The 21,378-nt window shown below is 46.8% G+C and overlaps 1 protein-coding gene across 1 annotated transcript; it reads right to left on the reverse strand.

Moving 5' to 3' along the window:
• Window positions 1-1,221: 1,221 nt before the first annotated feature.
• Window positions 1,222-19,818, reverse strand: LOC147097001 (thiol S-methyltransferase TMT1A-like). Its single transcript, XM_085972722.1, has 2 exons — window positions 19,264-19,818; window positions 1,222-3,374 (listed from the first exon to the last, which is right to left on the reverse strand). The coding sequence occupies exons 1-2, from the start codon at window positions 19,756-19,758 to the stop codon at window positions 3,138-3,140; spliced, it is 732 nt and encodes a 243-aa protein (XP_085828848.1). The 5' UTR covers window positions 19,759-19,818; the 3' UTR covers window positions 1,222-3,137.
• Between the last annotated feature and the right edge of the window lie 1,560 nt (window positions 19,819-21,378).

Raw genomic sequence — 21,378 nt, forward strand, 5'->3', positions numbered from 1 at the left:
AGACCCGACTGTAATTTTAACTCGGGCCTGAGCGGGGAATCCACCTGGAGTTCAAGTCGGGGCTGCTAGCGTATCTGAACCCTCATCCTACTACACCTTTCACAATCTTGAATTGGAGGGGCTCTACCCTTCTGGCCTCCGTGTTTCTGCGGGGGGGGGGGGCGGTTGAAGGGAGAAAAAAAATAAGCAGGGATCCTGCTCCTGATTGATAACCAATGACCCCCACTGGAAAATCTATGTGCTTGGTTGTCCCCTAAGGCCAAGGTTGACTCAGCTCTGATTCGCACCCCCTCCACCATGTAAAGTGTCCTGTTGGGACTTGATGTCTAGGCTCACATCTATCTATCTATCTTATATATATAAACCGGTATGTCTCTCTGTCTGTCTGTCCGGCTATACAATCAAAAGTTATAGAGCGTACCTACACATATGTTATATCAAAAGAAAGCTTATCATTAGGGGACTCTCGTAGGCATATTTACTTACTTGGGTGAGATACTGGTGGGCTGCTGGTATCCATGGAACAGTGCTCTAGTAAGGGACAGTCATTCAGAAGGGGAGAAAACGTAGGGCAGAAAAGGAAGTTCTAAAATAGTGTTATACTGTTTTTTTCTCATTTTTTGCAAGTCAAGCAACTTCACTGGTGTGTTCAATGGAAACATTATTGCGTGGGGCAGGAGGAATGGACATTTTTGATGTATCATAAAAATCTAAAGTCAGCTATCTCCTACCAGATAGAGAATATTGAATATTTTTGTACAGTAAGTTACCAAGGAAGGTCACTGATTCAACAACAACTTGCATTTATATAGTACCTTTAACGTAGAAAAATGTCCCAAGGTGCTTCGCAGTCGTAATCGGACATAAATGGATGGAGACGGGCGATATTATGAAGCTGGAGTCGGTGGTCTTTGTGATGGAGAGGATATGCGTTCGGAAGCTCAGCTTGGGGTCAAATAGGACACCGAGGCTGCACACAGTCCTCGTTCAGCCGGAGAGAATGGACAGGGAGAGGGATGGAGTCAGTGGTGAGGGTACAGAATTTGTGGTGGGGGCCAAAGACAATGGCTTCGGTCTTCCCAATTTCAACCGAAGAAAATTGCAGTTCATCCAGGACTGGATGTCGAAAACAAGAGGCAGTGGAGGGGTCGCGAGAGGTGGTGGAGATGTTAGCAAATGGATCTTCGTACTTATACATTTATACGTTTTTCCACAAGATAATAGGCTTCAAAGGCATTTATTGGCTTTCATAAGAATTAAGCATACAGTGATAGCTATTATTACCAATAATCACACACACACAATGATAACCGTAGCTAATAACAATTACGCATATACTCAGGGTCACACTTACAGTACAATGTATTGGAGAATTCCCACGTTACAGTTCTCTAGCTCAAGAGAATCGGCTGATCAAGCCTTTTCGAATTCTGAAGTATCTATTTTAACACATTCTTTATAAATCTTTCATTCTAGCTACGTGAGAAACCGCATGTTTCTACATTAACTCATCCAATTAGCTGTCGTAACTCCAATTTTAACAAATCACTGCCCACACTCGGTCATCGTGTCCTTGGAGGAGTTAATCCCTAGGGGGACAGCTAAGATATCTATGAGGCTGGGACAAAGAAAGCTTGTAGATGAACGCTTATCAGCTAAAGTCTCTATCTGGTAAACGAAACTGATTTTCCACTGAACATTTCACTGGAAGTGAAACTGCTATTTCCAGCCTTCTAACAGAAACTCACTTAAAAGCTATAGTTAATATAAATAATTTAACCGTTTCCTTACAGAGAGGTTGAGCTGGGTGTCGTCAGCGTACATGTGGAACCTGATGTCATGTCTCCAGATGATGTTGCCGAGGGGCAGCACGTACACGAGGAAGTGGGGGAGGCCAAGGATAGATCCTTAGGGGACTCCAGAGGTAGTGGTGTGGGAAGGGGGGGGAAAGAAGCCATCGCGTGAGATGGTCTGGCTATATTTGGATTGGTAAGAATGGAATCAGTCGCAGGCAGTGCCGCTGAGCTGGTTAAAGGAGGCGTGGTATTGCAGGAGCATGGTGTGGTCAACCATGTCAAAGGTTGTACAGGAAACTCTCGATTTACCGGCACCTGAATAACCGGAAATCTCCGTTAACCGGCAAAATTCAGGAGTAGGTTCAGGTAAGTTTTACTTCATATTAGTGGCAGTTCCTGGATCTGTGGCTGTGTAACCGGGGTTCCTGCACTTGTTGCTAAGCAACAGGGAAGCCTGGATTTGTTGCTGTGTACGGAGCTCTCGTACCTTTTAACTATACCTCTCTGTAATCCGGACTTTTTGATAAACCGGCACCACGCCGGTCCCGGATAAAAAAAGAGTTTCCAGTAGATAGGTCGAGGAGGATGGTGAGGGAAATGCACCACAATCACACTCACAGAGGATGTAATTTGTGACTTTGATTAGGGCCAAGCAGACGAGTTTATGACTTTGTTACACAGCGCAGAGAGGAAATCTTTCCCATGTTGTGAAGGTAGCTTGGTGGGGTTAATCCATGAAATTAGATCTTGCCTTTTCCTGTTTCTAAAAAATGTTGTTAAGTGTTATCATTGTAAATGATTGCTATTTATAAAATGAGGATAGTAATTCATGTTGGAAGTAATAGGGGAGTGGGAGTATTTTACATTGAAAATAATTCCACAGCACAAATAGACCGTTTCATAAATTCAAATCAGAGAGTAATATTTGGTAAGCAGCACAACGCTTAAAATTAGAGAAGAAAGGCCCCTTGTCGGCTTTGTTATGTGTTGATAGCGCTTCAGAAATGAGCTGGATAATCTGGTTCGGAGTGCGATTGGAGGATATAGGGATAAGTATTGATTGAAATAATCAAATATGAAAAGTGATGATGTGTGGGGGGCGCTGTCTGTGGAGATGGATGTGTACTCTAGTACTTTGCATCATTATGTTTGGGGATGAGGGCGCATTTATGCAGAAATTTCCCTGTACGTGATAGGGTAATTTAAAAAAGCTCATCTAAATGGCTGGTGATTAGAATTAATTGACAAAGTATTATTGCAATAATGCTTATAACAAGAATTAACGGTGCACAGTCAAAAGACATGTGCATATAAGGCATGGAGCTCACGAGAGCTAACTTATCATTTGACTCCGTATCCGATGATATGGCTGCTGATCAAACTCCGTTTGAAAGGTGCAATGATGTGCTTTAGATTCAGGTCGGAAAAGTTGGCTTTCTCGAGGTTTGTCCAAGTGTCCCTGGTCACATAGCATCCGTCCCCAAAGTAACGCCATGCTGGCTGGATCACATATTGAAAGAAGTGCAGCCATGTTGTTTTGTCAGCAGCCACATGTTCAATGAAGAAAAACGCACCGCCCTAGAAACAAAAAGTTATTTGTGAACTATCCGAAGAAACCAAACTGAACAGGAAGGGGAACCAATCAAATTGAAAGAATACAGGAACTAATGCCACAAACCAATCAGATTCCACAAAATGAGGCTTCAGTGAAAGATGGACTCAATGATTTTAATTAGTAAGTGGATCCCCGTGGCATTGCTCAGTAAGTTGGATATTACGCTGTCCTATGAGGATGGAATGTTGCACCACTAAATGCAGAATGCATTACAGGTTGACTATCCCTTATCCGAAAACCTTGGGACCAGCTGTGTTTCGGATTTCAGAAGGTATTATTTCAGACTGGGAAACTCTGAACATTAAATTAATTTGGTAATTAGTATTTGATATAAATTTTAAAAAGTTCAGGCTACCTCTTGCGACTGCTCCGTGTCTCATTCCCCTTCCTGCTTCTCTGTGCTGCTGCTCCGTATCTGAATTCCTTGACTTAGCGGGGGTCTGGGGCTCGACTGCCGCCGCCAGTTGTGGGAAAACCGGATATCGGCTGACTCCTACGCTAAGCTGGCCCGCAAATCAGGTCAGAAAAGCATCGGCCGCGTCGGGTCATGTTTGGCGCCACTCGGGTTATGTCGTGCGCACGACTTACGCTCCACAAAAACTTTCGGTTTTCAGAAGTGCGGATAAAGGATAGTCTACCTGTATTCTGCTAAATGCTCAGCTGGAATCAGGTATGCTTGCTGAGAAAAGGATGGTCCACTTAAAAGTATTTCTCTCTCCCTACACAGGCCTGTATTGCATTTGCACCCTTCTGAAACATCAATTTCATTTTTACCAATCTTAATAGATACATTTTGCAATGTTTTAGTACACACAAAGCTGGTGACTGATTATTTTGAAAGTTAGCTAACCTTCCATTTTCATTTAGCTGCATGTCATTTTAAAAAAATGCTGTTTTAGACTGCGTTCTCGACGACAATGACAGCTAGCTTTAGTATAGCACCTTCCTAAATAATTAAGTATATATTAGTGCTGGCTAAAGTCAGTCCCAGATGCGCAGCAGTGATGCAAGGCCTGAAACAGTGGTGTCTGTGATGGAGAGGAAGTAAGAGAGTAGGGAATTTCATATCTGAGATTTTCTGTTCGGAATTTTGTCTAAGATACTGATCTTACCAAACAGTTCTGGAAATCTCTGCAAAAGTATGTGTCTGGTTGTCTTTTTCTTTCTAAAATTACATATTTTTTATTTGTTCCTGGGGTGTAGGTGTCGCTGACAAGGCCAGCATTTATTGCCCATCCCTAATTGCCCTTGAGAAGGTGGTGGTGAGCCGCCTTCTTGAACCGCTGCAGTCCGTGTGGTGAAGGTGCTCCCACAGTGCTGTTAGGGAGGGAGTTCCAGGATTTTGACACAGCGACGATGAACGATCGGCCGATATATTTCCAAGTCAGGAGGGTGCATGATTTGGAGAGGAACTTGGAGGTGGTGGTGTTCCCATGCGCCTGCTGTCCTTGTCCTTCTAGGTGGAAGAGGGCGTGGGTTTGGGAGGTGAATGGACCCTGTGAGAGTGGTTAATGCATCGTTGACTAGGCCCAGTGACTTTTATAAAAGTAATGGATCCAGTAAATGTGCACTTTACAGAAGCTGATCTGAGGGAATAAACAAAACATTTTTTAAGTAAAGCACTTTATTGATTTTTCTCCAATTCTCATCTCTAGCTCAGGCAGTAGCACTCTTGCCTTCGAGTCAGAAGGTCCTGGGTGCAAGCCCCATTCCAGGATTTGAGCACATGATCTCGGCCAGGGGTGGGCAATTATTTGTGCTCGAGGGCTACTTAAGTTTTGGAGAACTATTGAGGGCGACACACCAATGTTCCCCCAATGCGCACAGTTGCGCACCAATCACGAGATCGCACGCAGGCCGCTCACCAGTTCCTGCCGCTGGAAGAGATACCGTGCGTGCAAATTTAAAGGGACTGCGCACAAAAAAATTAGAAGGAACATTGCATAAACATAAATTCAGATAGCAGTCAGATACTACCTTAAATACACAAAATGTAGTGTAAAATAGTAAAATCTTCCGTTACTAAATGAATGAAACGATTGATCGATCGATTATATGTTGTACTGAAAGTGTACATGGCTCGAGTGTGCGGGGCATCCGACGCGAGAGGCGTTCTCCTTATAGCATGCGGAGGACGGGAGCCTGAGGCTTCGCAGGGCCTAAATTACAATCACGTTACCTGGAGTCCTTGCGCTCCAGGATCCACTCTAGTGTCCAAAATGGTGATGAGAACCCCCCCCCCTGCCATCGTACTGTGGGTACCAGGAGAGGAAAGACACAGTGAAGAGTCACGGAGATGAGCAGCCATGACTCAACTCTAAAATGGATAGGGCATATTTGAGTACGCAATGCATTCTGGGTATGAATGCCCGCCATTGGGGCCTAGAATCGCGGAACGGATTCTTTTATGATCAGGCCGGGGAGAATCGCTTTTGCGAATTATTAATTTGAATTAAGTATTACTGTGTTTTTTCCTTGGCTGCAGTTCGGGTCCATCTTTGACCCACGAGAAGTGAAAGTAGATAAAATAAGGTGTAGCTTAAGTTCCAGCTCGTGTTCTATTTGTGTTCCGTCCAGCGGGCTGGATAGAATGACGGTGGGCGGGATGCGGGCTGTATTTTACCCACCACCGACCTAGGCTGACACTTCAGGTGGAAGTGCTGCCCTTCAGATGATATATTAAACCGAGGCCCTGTTTGCCTGCTGAGCTTGTTCAGGTGGATATAAAGATCTTATGGCACCATTCAATGAAAAGCAAGGAGTTCTTCTGGTATCTTGGCCAATATTCCTCCCTGAACCAATACCACCTAAAAACAGATTAATTGTTCATTCATCTCATTACTGTTTGTGGAATCATGCTGTGCACAAAATAGCTGCTTCATTTGCATATTACATTTCAATGTAATTCATTGCACGTGAAGCACTTTGAGACATTCCTTATAAGATTGGATATGGCTCGGTGTAAATACAATCCTTTTTCTCTACAATCTGGTCAAGTGACAGACTTCTGCCCTGATTTTAGCAGGGGGGTTGGGGGGGGGATTTTAACATGGGTGAGTGGGTGGGATTGGTGTGGATGGAGGGTTAAATGGGTAAAAATTCCGAGTGCGCCGGGAAGCTGGATCCAACCCGCTGATTTCCGGGTTTTACTGAGGGGGGACAAAGGGCGGGCAGCCAACCTGCTCCCAGGAGGCGGGTTGGCCATTTAAATATGTTAGAGGGCTGGAAGCCTCGGATTTAACCTCGGGGACACCCAGCAGCTGCAGCGAGGCGACGGTAGCTTTGGGGAGAAGGTAAGTGCCTCCACAGCACTTCTTGTGGGCCAGGAGGAGCAGGAGTGCTTCCTCCCCGCCCACACCATCAGACCCCCCCCCCCGATCAGATCTACCTGGTCCTGCGCCCTCCTCCGCCTGGATGCCAAGCCTGTCACTCGGGTTGACTTCTGGACGGGTAACCCATCAGCGCCAAGTCACACTCTGGAGTTAAAACTACTGTTTTTGAAAAATTGTTTTGAGCACATAATAAAAGAAATGAAGTTGTGTAACCATTTAGAATAGATTATAAATATTCAGCTATGAAATTTTGTGAAGATTCATTTGTTAAACATATAATGTACTGTAAACAAGCTTGATTGGCACCCCATCCAGCACCTTAAACATTCACCCCCTCCACCACCGGTGCACCGTGGGCTGCAGTGTGTACCATCTACAAGATGCACTGCAGCAACTCACCAAGGCTTCTTCGGCAGCACCTCCCAAACCCGCGACCTCTTCCACCTGGAAGGACAAGGGCAGCAGGCGCATGGGAACACCACCACCTCCAAGTTCCCCTCCAAGTCACACACCATCCTGACTTGGAAATATATCGGCCGATCCTTCATCGTCGCTGGGTCAAAATCCTGGAACTCCCTCCCTAACAGCACTGTGGGAGTACCATCACCACACGGACTGCAGCGGTTCAAGGCGGTGGCTCACCGCCACCTTCGAGGGCAACTAGGGATGGGCAATAAATGCTGGCCTTGCCAGCGACGCCCACATCCCGAATAAAAAAGCTGCTGAATATAGTCAATTTTTTTTTTTTTTTTTTTTTTTTAAAAAGAATATCAGGAAAAAGCTGGAGTTTCTGCTTTGCCATGTGAGGTTTCTTACAAACAATAATTAGTTGCTTCCACTGTTCCAAAAAAAGGTTTCCCTTGGGATCCTTTGTAATCCTGTCTCTCCAATGGAAAATTAACAAAGAGCAAGTCCCAGCACACTGACTGGCCAATCTTCTTGTCAATCATAAAAAATTCTGGAAGTTATATACACAGGTGTAAGATCAAGCTATTTTAGGAATACAAAATTTGTACCCATCAAATGCAAGGTATTTGCATATATACATGATTTTAATCGCTCCACCATTGGTGGCCGTGCCTTCAGCTGCCTAGGCCCCAAGCTCTGGAATTCCCTTCCTAAAACTCTCCGCCTCTCTCTCTTTTAAGATGTTTCTTTGACCAACCTGTCCCAGTATCTCCTTGTGACTGGTTGTCAAATTTTCTGCGAAGCACCTTGGGACTTTTTAAATACGTTCAAGGTGCTATACCAATGTCAGTTGTTGTAGTAAAGTACAACAGACGAAATGCACAAAGCACAACAATTTGGCATTGGGTTTTGGAATGCACAATGTTTTATTCTGTTGCTAAGTTGAATCTGTTCCACTTCATAACCACAAAGTCTAACTGCTCTTAAGTAAGTACTCAGCGAGGTCAGAGATTAGCTGCAGGCAAGAACATAGGCTGACTTTGTTGTTTTTTTTTGAAATTGTAATGGGTACGGTCAGTCCCAGGTTACGCAATGTCCTGACCCGGTGTCAATTAAAGGATTTTCAATTCCTATGGGGACTTTATACATTGCAAATGACTCCCCTGGTTTCCTTTATACCTTTTTTAAATGTGACATAGAAAATTAGTGCATCACCTGAAGTGTGGTCGAGGAGTAGTGTGTATTTGCTTTACTATTACTGGTAGATCTCTTGTGGTGTTGCTCACGGTGAGCCGGAAGGTACCTTGTTGGAAGGGGAGAGGTGGAAGTGAGAGGAGAGCACATCTATAATGAATGAATGGTATATTACCATACCAAATTCTACTGACCATAACTAATGCCACAAGAGATCTGCAAGTAATACATCAAAAACTGTATATATCAGTGGGTGCAGAGGCAATATTTAGTTGGTGCTTTAAGTTTGTTAAAATGTTTGGGTTGCTAAGCAGCAGCCTGAAACGAAGGCCACGAATTTAATAGACTTGAGGGCGGGTTTGGAGGCGGGAAAAAAAAACCCCGGAAAAATTGACGGCGGGCTGCGATCATCCCGACTCCACGCTACTTTGGCAAGTGTCGGGTCAGTGGCTCCCGAACTGACCCGACACCAAACGGCGGGAGAGGCACTCAAGGCAGTTAACAGCTTGTTAACTGCCTGAATAAATGTTATTTTAACTGCCTGTTCGGATTTTGAAACTTTTCAGCGTGCTGCCCGTCATCAGAAAAACACGCCAGCTGCATTGTGCCGGGTTTAGCAAGGACCTGAATTGTTGGCAGCTGCTCGAACAGCTTAAAAGCGGTCCTGCAATATCTCAGTTTCAGGTGCCACAACTTAGTGCTTTGAGGTTTTGGGACACATTTTGCAGCTCTTATCTTGAGTGTGGAGGCTGAAATCCATCTGCAGCATGACCTCCTTGGAAAACCCTCTGGCCACTTTGGCTGAGCGCAAACAACCTCTATTCCTCGACAGATATATTCCAGCGGAATGGGAACCATTTGCATCCTCTCATCCTGGTCCTCCGATTCGGAGGACGAGCAGCCGCGGCAGCAGCAGGACCAGGCACAACAGCAGCACCAACACCAGGAGCGCCAACCTCCTCCTCACCCACCTGATGCTGCACAGGGCAGAGGGCGTCAGCGCAGGGCTGCACCTCGCCACAGGAGATACCCCCAACACAGGGTTTACAGGCAGAGGATGAGCTTCCTCAACTTGACTGAGCAGCAGTGCCAAAGGAGGCTGAGGCTTCTGCGAGAGGTAGTCGCTGACATCTGCGCGCTGCTGCAGCAACACCTGGAGCCCAGGTGTGTGTGGACACTCTTTACCAGTGGCTGTCAGTCACCACCGCACTCAACTTCTTTGCTTCGGGTTCCTTCCAGGGATCAGCTGCACACATCAGCGGCATCTCCCAGTCGGCCGCACACGCCTGCATCACGCAGGCTACCGATGCCCTCTTTGCAAAGTCGCAAAATTACATCCACTTTTCCACAGATGAAGCACGTCTCCATGCATGCGGTTGGCTTTGCAAATATGGCAAGCTTCCCAAGGGTGCAGGGCAACATAGACTGCACATATGTGGCCATGAGGGCACCCCATCACAACCCAGCTGTACTTGTCAACCGCAAGGGCTTCCACTCCCTTAACGTCCAGCTGGTTTGTAACCACAGGAAGAACATTATGCATGTTTGCGCCATGTTTCCTGGCAGTTGCCATGACTCCTTCATCCTGCGGCAGTCTACTGTGCCTCAGCTCTTCAATCCGCCAACGCAACTTTCCGGATGGCTACTTGGCGACAAGGGCTATCCCCTGAAAAAGTGGCTCATGACACCGATGAGGAGGCCATCAAACGAGGCTGAGAAGCGGTACAATCTGAGCCACATTTTCACCAGAAGCATCAGAGCAAACCATCGGCTTGCTCAAAATGCGATTCTGATGCCTCGACAGATCTGCTGGAGCCCTCCAGTATGCACTAGCCAGGGTCTCCAGAATCATCGTGGTCTGCTGTGCCCTGCACAACATCGCACAGCAGCGTGGCTTAGCGCTGCCTGAGGAACAAGTGGCTCAGCAGAGCCTCCTCGGGAGGACGAGGAAGAGGGAGGCACACCTTGCGGGGCCGGATGTGGTCAATGCAGCAGCACGCGACCACATTGCTGGCCGTCACGCAAGGGATGCACTCATCCATGCCAGATTCGCGTAAGCTTACGCTTCAACCACAGGTGGCTGGCATATGACTATGAATGTGTGGATGACCTTCTTAGCATGCCATACATCATCTCTCCAATAAACGGTGCTTTCCGATCACCGTCACCACCATCATTACAAATGCAAGTCGCCCTAAGCCCTCACTGTGCAACTTCCATTTTTCAGAACACACAGGCCAGAACTTCAACTCTTTGCCATCACTTTTGTTCAATCACATCACAATAAGGATGGCAATCGATACTTTACAACAGAACAAAACACCCAAGTGACTACCCTCGTGACTATTTGTGTGTTAACTTCCTCTTACGCGTGTTTCTACGTGATACTTCCCCTGTGGCTTCAGCAGATGTAGAGGCACCTTGCTCACTTTAATGCTGCACCTGCTTAGACGGCCTTTGGCGAGCGTCCTCTGGGTTTGGGAGCCTGGGAGGGCTCCTCCACGGTCTGCTCCTCCTGCGGCTGTGCAGGGGCTGAGACGGCCATCTCAGTTGGGTGAGGAATCTGGGGCTCTGACTGAGGGCTCTGCAGTGGCATGGTTGTATGAGCGCTTGGAGAGGAGCCCACACTTCCTTGTTGTCTGCCACCAACATCCCTCTCATGGGTCAGCCGCACTTCAGTGCTAGCGAGTGTCTGGACAGCACCTTGCTGCACATCAGTGGGGCCATGAGGACCCGTCTTATACCGACAGCCCTCATAATGGGGACGTCCATGTACCTCTGGTGTCCCTCCTCAATAGATGCACATCTATCCTCCATAGCAGACCATCTATTTAGAAACGTCACCATGTTCTCAAGTCTGGCGACTTATGTCCTCCATGGAGGTTGCCACCCTCTCCATGGCGAACGGCCATGCACCATTGCCTCCACAAAGGCAGTGCTCATGTTTGAGATGGACTCCTCCATTCTCTCCACACTCAGTTACCCTGGATGCAAACCCTGTCAGAGACTCCTGCCCTTGTTCCTGGAGTTCCAGCTCTCTGTCTGGATGGCCCCAGAGGCACAGCGTCTACCTGCAGCTGAGCAGAGCTAGGAGCGTCCTGCGGCCTCTGACGAGGACGCTCCACTGCTGTCGCTGTCTCCACCATCTGCTGATGCTCACTTGTGAGCTGTGATACACCAGGTGACAACACTACTCTATGTTGCGAAGGCCCCGCCGAGGTGTGTGTCTCTGCGCTGGTGCTGGGTGTACCGAGTCCTGGTGACGCTGCTCCCTCAGAGGCTGCAGGTTCCTCTGAGGAGTCGTCCGGCTCTTCCTCCTGGACAGTGGGGAGGGGAGCTCTCGATGGTCCTGTGGGAAGAGTAAAAGCATGAGTTAGACATCAGATTTTTAGGTAGCAGACACATCCTATTGTGCAGATGATCAAAAGTCAATCTCTATGAACATCATGACATTGCAGTCAATCATCAAATCTAAATGCGAGGGTTGAAAAACTATTCTGTCACCAGCTTCCTCTAGTGCGCCCGTCTCACCGTCCCCCCACTTCCAGCTCCTCGCCACCTCCCACGATGTCGTGAGCAGCCTGCTCAGTGTTTGTTAATGTGGCCAGGGATGGTGTGCCTCCTCCTGTCGACACTCTCTCCCTCTTATTGTGGGCTATCTTTTCCTGCAAGGAGGGACACAAGTGGAGTTTCAGCAAGAGTGATGGAGTGAGTGTGAAGAATCCATAACATAGACGCTTAGAGGGAGGCCAAGATGGAGTGAGGTGCCAAGAGAAAGCTGCCTCCCTGTGCGTTGTTAGTTGTTGTCATGGCATAAAAGAGAGAGCGCGAGTGTGAGGGGTGCATAGTAGGATGGTGAAGTGATTCAGTAGAGAGAGAGAGATGGATAGGTAAGGGTGCAAGAAAAATAAGGGTAAGGTGGGATGTGGAGGAGCAGACTAACAATGCAGAGTGCTGGCAATGAGAAGAGAAGGGAAGCAGGTTGAAGGCAAGTGTGATGGAATACTCACTTTTGATGATTGCAGAAGATATTAAACAGTTTCCGTGCGTGAACATAAGGACCTAGCGCTGACCTCCTCAGCAATGTGCAGCCAGGCTGCCTTTGTTTGCTGAGGAGGCTTCCTCCGGCCATCGGGAGGGAACAGAATCTCCCTGCGTCCTTTTACTCCCTCCACAAGAGTTTGGAGGGAGTCCTCATTGAACCTTGGAGCAGCCTTGGCTTTGGCAGCAGTCATTGTAACCAGGGCCCATTCACATAGCAGCAGAAAGGAGAAATGAGAAATAACAGAAAATGCTGGAAAAACTCAGCAGGCCAGGCAACATCCGTGGAGAGAGAAACAGAGTTAACGTTTCAGGTCGAAGACCCTTCGTCAGAACTGAGAAAAAAAAGCAGGAAATGAAACAGATTAAAAAGCAAGTTTGGGGGCTGGGAAATGGGGGAGGGGATGAAAGAACAAAAAGGGAAGGTCTGAGAGGTGAAGAGACATTAAGAGATACTCAAGGTGAGACCAGATAGTAATAGGACAGGTAAAGAGGCAAAAGATGGCTCTAGATGAAGTGTGAAATGCGCTGGCAGAATGAGAGACAGCTGCCATGTGGGAGAGAGAAAAAGGAAAAAAGGCACAAACCAAAAAAGTGTGGATAAAAAAATATATTAAAATATGAGAGGGGCCGAGGTTATGGTCTGGAGTTGTTGAACTCGATATTGAGTCCGGAAGGCTGTAAAGTGCCTAATCGGAAGATGAGGTGCTGTTCCTTGAGCTTACGCGGAGCTTCTGTGGAACAATGCAAGAGGCCGAGGACGGTGAGGTCGGAGTGGGAAATGGGGCGGTGAATTAAAATGACAGGCGATCGGAAACTCGGGGTCACCCTTACGGACTGAACGTAAGGAGAAATGAGAGGCTGAGGCTACATGGGCCCCTTAAAAACAACTGCAGCAATGACGTCATCATTGGAGAGCAACAGACCCGCTCCCACTCATTGGGCCGGGCAGCGTGCACGACGGGACTAATTAGTCCAATTAAACTAAAATCTGAAACCGGCAGCAGGACCAGAACCCGCCCACCAGGCAACCCGACTCCAACCCACCTGCTATTAAATTCGCAGCCTAACAGTCAGGTTCAAATAAGCAAGTTCCCAGGCCAAAAAACTAAAATCTGAGTAACCGCAGCCTATGTTTACTTAATGATGTAAAAGGATGGATTCATTTAGTACTGGGTGTCTAAACCCATTTTCAATCTGAAAGTTCCTTCACCTAACATGTCAGCTCCTGCCTTTGTTTTTTTGTACTTTTTCTGCAAATGTAACACAGCAATTGAAGTGTGACAGACAGTAAACTCGCACTGGATCTACCATTTTTATATGTTAGTAGATTTATTGTTAGTAGATTCACTGCAAATCAGATGATGTGCTGTTTTCTAAGGACACAGTGTTATACCATTTAATGTGTGCTATTCTGCTCCTGGGCTGGCAGCTCCTCGGAGCTGCTCTTCCCTTCAACTGTATCTGTGCTCATCCATTGCCATCCTTGGCCCTTTCTTCCCCCAATCTCCTCTCCTCAATTGCTTAAGATACCCTGCCTCTGATGGTGAAGGTATTTCAACCCAAACTACAAGGTCAAACTACAAGCGGAGTGTTCCACCTGCAGGGTCCACTGCCCGTCCCCTGGCGTGTCTTTGTTCTCGGAGCTCCTTCAACTGCTGAAACTTGACATCAATCACTGGATTCCTCGCGGACAGGACCTCGGTGACTACACCGTTTGACTCGGCGGCTGTGGCACTGCTCTGTTTTTCAGTCACTTCAAGTCTTACACTGCGGAATTCTTTGGTCAAATTCGTTTCCGATCTCCTGGACTTCGCACAGCTAGACTATATTTCTGCTTTGAACTACATCTGATTACACTAAGTTTCTGCACTGGATTACACCAAGACTTAACTGCGGTGTCTCTATCTCTGAAAAGGTAACTTCTGGCTGTGTGTCTGCTGAACTGGTGCTAGTGGTTTTTCAGCTCTGCTGGCTTGTAGGTAGCAGCTGCTGCTCACTTGCTGTCCAGTGACTCGTTTTACCGGTTTTCAGCTTTGCTGGTCGCTGGCTTGTGGTTTTACTTTTTCTCCGCCGCTTTGATCTACGGTGACCTCCAACTTGCGTCAATTTAGCCATCATCTTTCTGCATCGCTACCGACTCATTTCTACGGCAACAACCTCCATCCTCGAACACTCTACCCGTCAAATAGCTTCTGGACTTCACTCGCCTGCTTTGGACAGCGGTTTGGCAATGTTCGTCGTCGGTACCGCAACGATGGGCAGCATACCATGGTATGCTTGGGCCCCAGCTATTCACAATCTATATCAATGATGATTTGGATGAGGGGACTAAATGTAACATTTCCAAATTTGCAGCTGATACAAAGCTAGGTGGCAGTGTCAGTTGCGAAGAGGCTTCAAGGGGATCTCGACAGGCTCAGTGAGTGGGCGAGAACATGGCAGATGGAATATAATGTGGATAAATGTGAAGTTATCCACCTTGGTAGAAAAAACAGAAAGGCAGAGTATTTCCTAAATGGTGAAAGATTGGGGAATGTAGATGCCTTGTACATGAGTCACTGAAAGTGAATGTGCAGGTGCAGCAAGCCATTAGGATGGCAAATGGTATGCTGGCCTTCATTACAAGAGGATTTGAGTACAGGAGTAAAGAAGTCTTACTCCAATTATATAGGGCCTTGGTGAGACCACACCTGGAGTATTGTGTACAGTTTTGTCTCTTTACCTAAGGAAGGATATACTTGCCATAGAGGGAGTGCAACGAAGGTTCACGAGATTGATTCCTGGGATGGCGGGACTGTCGTATGAGAAGAGATTGAGTAAACTAGGCCTGTATTCTCTTGAATTCAGAAGAATGAGAGGGGATCTCATTGAAGCATACAAAATTATTACAGGGCTTGATAGGATGGATGCTGGGAGAATGTTTCCCTTGGCTGGGGAGTCTAGAACCAGGGGCCACAGCCTCAGGATAAAGGGTAGGCCATTCAGGACTGAGATGAGAAGAAATTTCTTCACACAGAGGGTGGTGAATCTTTGGAATTCTCTACCCCAGAGGGCTGTGGAGGCTCAGTCGTTGGGTATATTCAAAACAGAAGTCGATAGATTTCTGACTAGTAAGGGAATCAAGGGATATGGCGATAGGGCCAGTGAATGGAATTGAGGCAGAAGATCAGCCATGATCTCATTGAATGGCGGAGCAGGCTCGAAGGGCCAAATGGCTGACTCCTGCTCCTATTTCTTATGTTCCGTACCGGCCCCATCCTGCTCATGTCGGCTTATCCTTCCATGGGACCTCTGACTTTGACCCTGGTCTTCCTACTATTGTCCACAACCTATTCCCTGCTACCAGGAAATATGTATTCCATTAATTATTACATTTAAACAGGCCTATGTAACCTGAGCTTCTCCTGTGTCCATTCGCGTGCGCACTTTGGCTGCCGCTCTGGACCTGAGCCATTCCACTTTTTCCCCCCCATTTTCCTTTTCTCTCTATCCTTCCCTGAAAGCACTCTCCTGTCGTCATGCCTCCTTTCACCTCTCTGATACTCTACCCTCCCAAATCCCTACCCCAATCCTTCATTACTTTTCGACCTTCCTACTCTCCTGCCGCCGTCCCAGGATTGACTCCCTCTTAGATAAACCCACAGCTTCCCTCTGTGCCTCTCTTGGCATCCTACGAAGGGCCCATCGAGGCACTCGTCACTGCCGCCTTATGAGCAGCAACCCCCAACTGTCCCATCCTACTCTCTCGCCGACCTTCCTGCCCAGCTCGCCCTCTGGGGGCAAATCTTGCCAATCTCCTCCCCATCCAACTCATTCCCCCCAGCGTCGACCCTGTGGATGCTGGTAGTGGGGCAGCCATCACCGACCCTCTCCGCATCTCCCTCCAGAATGTCCGTTCACTTGCAAACAAGGCCCTTGCCATCCATGAGCTTATCGTGGATGATTGCATCAATATCATGGCCCTGACGGAAACTTGGTTGAGGGGTGATGACACCTTACCCTTAAATGAAGCCTCCCCACCTGACTATACCTTCCACCACTTGCCCCGCTCAGACTGCTGTGGCGGCGGTGTGGCTCTCATCACCAAATCACATCTTGGTTTGTCTCCCTATTCCTTCTGCAGTTTCTCCTCCTTTGAGCATCTCACCTTATTCCACCCATCTCACTTATAATTCTTGTTCTCTACCGCCCACCCAAGTACCATAAAATTTTTATTACCGAGATATCTTCACTGTTCTCCTCCCCCAGCCTCTGCACCGAACGAGGCCCCGTCTGCTCTCAGGTGGATGTAAAAGATCCCGTGGCACTATTTCGAAGAAGAGTAGGGGGGGGGGGGGGGGGGGGGGAGTTCTCCCCGGTGTCCTGGCCAATATTTACCCCTCAAACAACATCTAAAAACAGTTTATTTGGTCGTTATCACACTGCCGTTTGTGGGAGCTTGCTGTGCGCAAATTGGCGACTGCATTTCCAACATTACAACACTTCAAAAGTACTTCATTGACTGTAAAGCGCGTTGGGACAGCCTGAGATTGTGAAAGGCGCTATATAAATGCAAGATAAGTTTCATTCTGTGCAAGCAGAAGAAGTGAGAGCTCAGGTGACTGACATCAGGTATAATGGGTGGAAATGCATGAGGCAAGTAAGTGGGGGAGCAACTGCATTCCTTTTCATGAAGCTTTGCCGTGTATAACTGGGCTGGTTTAACAATACAAGAGGAGGTACTTTAGAGTGCACAGAACAGGGATTCGGCTGCAAATCGAAGCATAAATGGGTACAATACACAATTGCTGGAGCAGCTCCAGGACAGTGTTCTTTTTTTTTAAACAGAGATAAGCAAGTGCTCCCAGATTGAATTTCAAGCCTCTTTTCCTGTAAACACTGCCAAAGTGCCAGTGCAATGAGAAGAGCCTCTGAACATCAGTGGAAGAAAGACTTGCATTTATTTATATAGCGCCTTTCACGACCACCGGACGTCCCAAAGTGCTTTACAGCTCACGGAAACAGCAATAGGATAATGACCAAATCAAATGTGAGGGGGCTTGATCGGGTGGATGCGGTGAGGACGTTTCCACTGATGGGTGAGACTGGAACTAGGGGGCATAATCTTAGAATAAGGGGCTGCCCTTTCAAAACTGAGATGAGGAGAAACTTCTTCACTCAGAGGGTAGTAAATCTATGGAATTTGCTACCCCAGAGCTGTGGAAGCTGCAACATTAAATAGATTTAAAATGGAGATAGACATTTTCCTAGCAGATAAGGGAATTAGGGGTTACAGGGAGAGGGCAGGGAAGTGGACGTGAGTCTAGATTCAGATCAGCCATGATCCTATTGAATGGCGGAGCAGGCCAGAGGGGCCATATGGCCTACTCCTGCTCCTACGTCTTATGACCAGATAATCTGTTTTAGTGATGTTAGTTGAGGGATAAATATTGGCCCAGGACAATCTAAAAAGATATTGGGTAGTTTTCCATCTTGCCAATGTTCCCTGTAAGCTGCGCTTTTTTTCCCCGAGCGGCTTATTTCTTTGGGTGCGCAGTCCTTTAAAATTTCCGTGCATGCGCGGTATTTACAACGGGGAAGCTGGTGAGCGGCCTGCGTGGGACCTTTCACATTACAGCGCGACTGCGTAGCTTAAAAGGGAACGTTGCATCTTGCTGCCAGGTGAGAAACTGGCATTAATTACAATGGAAATAGAGGGCGAGTTCTATAATAAGCAGCTGATCTGCAACGCCAGTTTTACGCCCAGGCGGCAAGCTGAAAATCTACCCCATCCTTTATGTGAAACATGCTTGTTCACAAAAGGACCATTTGAGTTAAATCATGGAGCAGAGTGGCAACGTACGATGGCAGAAATGACTATGAAGCATGGCGAGAGTGTTGCAGAAGTTATGTAGTGCCAAGATTTTATGCTGCTGCAAGTTTAACAACAGAGTCTGCCAAAGGTTGTACTCGCAATAGCCAGTGTACTTGGTAGATTTAGAATGAACAAAAACTGAATAGGTTCAGATAAAAAGAAAAACTGAAATAAAAAAACAGAAAATGAAGGAAATATTACAGCATAGCCAATTCGCCTCTGAAAGAGAAAGATTGGCATTTTGGGATTGATCCCAAAAGAGCTCCAAATATGTAAAATTGATAGTTCACATTTCAATTGAATCACTACTTGGCTCCCATTTGCTACTGTAAATAATGTGAGGTTTGTGCCACATTTATATAAAAGAGGACCTACCTCAGTGTTTACTTCTGAGCAATTGCACACCAAAAATCACACAACCAAATTTTTTTTTTTTTTTTTTAAAAACAGAAACCCCACAGTGCAGATAGAGGCCATTTCGGCCCATCGAGCCTGCACCGACACATATCCCACCCGATCCCCGTAACCCCACGTTTTTAATCCCCCTAACATTAAGGGTCAATTTATCATAGCCAATCATCCTAACCCGCACATCTTTGGACTGTGGGAGGAAACCGGAGCACCCGGAGGAAACCCACACAAACACAGGGAGAATGTGCAAACTCCACACAGACAGTCACCTGAGGCTGGATTCGAACCCGGGTCCCTGGCGCTGTGAGGCAACAGTGCTAACCACTATGCCACCGTGCTGCCCGTTGGCCGTTGAATATCCATTCAAAGTCTCTGGCTGGTGGATCATTCCAAACAGAATCTCACTTTGAGTAAAACAACTCTTTTCAAATGTATTTCTCCTCATGAATGTAAATATCAGGACTTCCTGTAAATATAATTCCAGGATACATTCTGTGCCAGTTGCATGTATCCGGGAATAAACTCTCCGGGAATTTACAGTTAAAAATGCTATTGCAATTTTCACAGCGTAAAAGGACGGGAGTAGAGTGCAAATCTTGCTTTTCTTACCGGTCTCAGCACTCGGATACACTCCTTCACCACCACGTCGATGTCCCGAACAGTGCAGAGGACCAAGGTGCAAACTACGGCATCCACCGAGTCGCTTGCCACTTGGCTCAGATCCTCACCACTGGCCACAATAAACCCCTCCAGCTTCACATGCTCGTTCTGGGCTCTGCTTTTTTCCAAGAGACGCTTGAAATTGGGGTTCGGATCGATGCAAATGACTTTGCAACCCCAAGGGTAATACTGAAAGTTGGCTCCTGAACCGCAGCCCACTTCTAAAATGTTGAGCCCGGAAGAGCTAGCGAAGTCTGGCAGATTGTGGAAGAGTTCCTTCTTAATTTTGCCCATCTTGTCGTTGATAGCTGGCGTGATGGTGGCCATCAGATACGGGAAAAACCTTTTGTACAAAGGATCCCATATCCCGATGTACTGCAGAATGGTTACTGGCAGAACAAGGATCTCGACTACCGACCGCAACAGAAACCTGACTAGCGCCATTTCTCAGAGAAGTAAGATTGAGAATGGAATTGTGTTTCCAACTCTCCACTGGGTGGAGAACAAGCTCAGTGAGCCAGTATTTAAGGAGCTGAAACCTCAGGCGCTGCTAATTGGTTTAAAATTGTAAAAAAAAAAGTCAGGCTGGAAAATATATTCCCAGGATTCAAGAGTAGGGTTGTCAAAGAATTGTTACGAATGATTTAAAAAAAAACTGGAAATATACACTAGTTTACTTTTTTTTTAAAGAGTAGTTTGTAAACCTTTTTTAAATGTAGACCCCACTTGAAGTACTGTGCACAGTTCAGGTCGCCATATTATAAGAAGGATATAGAGGCACTGGAGAGGGTGCAGAGAAGATTTACAAGGATGATACCAGAACTGTGAGGTTATACATATCAGGAAAGGATGAACAGGCTGGGTCTCTTTTTCCTTGAAAAAAGAAGGCTGAGGGGTGACCTAATAGAGGTCTTTAAAATTATGAAAGGTTTTGATTGAGTGGATACAGAGAGAGTGTTTCCACTTGTGGGGAAGAGCATAACTAGAGGCCATCGATATGAGATAGTCATCCAAGAAATCCAATAGGGAATTCAGGAGAAACTTCTTTACCCAAAGAGTGGTGAGAATGTGGAACTCGCTGCCACAGGGAGTGGTTGAGGCGAATAGTATCGATGTATTTAAGGGGAGGCTAGACAAGCATATGAGGGAGAAGGGAATAGAGGGTTACACTGATAGAGTTAGATGAGGAAAGACGGGAGGAGGCGCGAGTGGAGCATAAACACCGGCATGGACTGGTTGGGCCGAATGGCCTGTTTCTGTGCTGTACATCCTATGTAATCCTATTTTGGAAAAACGAGGCTGGACAATATCCACGAAATCACAAGATTAACTGTGTAATTTAAAAGATGAAAATACGAGATGCAAGTATAATGGGTTTTCTTCAATTTTGCTTATGGGTGGTGGCCAGAGCTGGAGAACTGGGGTTATGTCTCTGGGACGATCTACCCCTGTTAATTAAATCTTTTTTGAATTATCCAGTCATTTGATTTAGGCACAGGTGTTTTGTGCCGGGGGGAGGGGGGAATCAAATGACCAGATAATTCGAATTAAGCGACTTTGAATTAGGAGTAGAATGTAAACTAAATATTTTTAACAATGTGAACTTGAGCCACCAGCTGCAAGGCTTTGCTGGGCACTGAGATCACATGTGCAAAGGTCTGAAAGGCTGAGCATATGTCATGCAGAAAACACTTTCATTTTCCTATACCAAAACCAGGCGCTTGACCTTGCGCGCGGGAATTCTGCATTGTGTTTTTGCAGCTCTTGCATTTTTTAAGCACACAAGCATCTCTCTTGCTCACTTTCTTTCACTACCTGGTATGGGGGGAGCAGGAATATTCCTCCTGGCTCCACAAAAATACTCAGGCCCGCTGCTGGCCTGTGCCTGCGCCCCCAGCCTGACCTGCCAACCGGCTCAGCATTGGAGCGGGACGATTTCCTGCCCATTTGGCACCCGCTCCTCACCGTCTGCATTCAAAGAAGGCCAGAACCTGAAAATGGTTCAGGCCTTCCGATGCTGGTATCGGGCAGGCAGTGTGACTGCTCTGCCAACTTCATTCCCTT

Source organism: Somniosus microcephalus, chromosome 33 (genome assembly GCF_052327205.1).
Source record: "Somniosus microcephalus isolate GS21.2 chromosome 33, FLI_Smic_1.0, whole genome shotgun sequence".
Classification (NCBI taxonomy): Eukaryota; Metazoa; Chordata; class Chondrichthyes; order Squaliformes; family Somniosidae; genus Somniosus; species Somniosus microcephalus.

Excerpts from the sequence above, each read along its gene's own strand:
- LOC147097001 (XM_085972722.1), bottom strand. The coding sequence starts at position 19,758 with ATGGCGCTAGTCAGGTTTCTGTTGCGGTCGGTAGTCGAGATCCTTGTT. Across the intron at positions 3,375-19,263 it reads GTATCCGAGTGCTGAGACCG|GGCGGTGCGTTTTTCTTCAT; the intron begins GTAAGAAAAGCA and ends TTTTGTTTCTAG.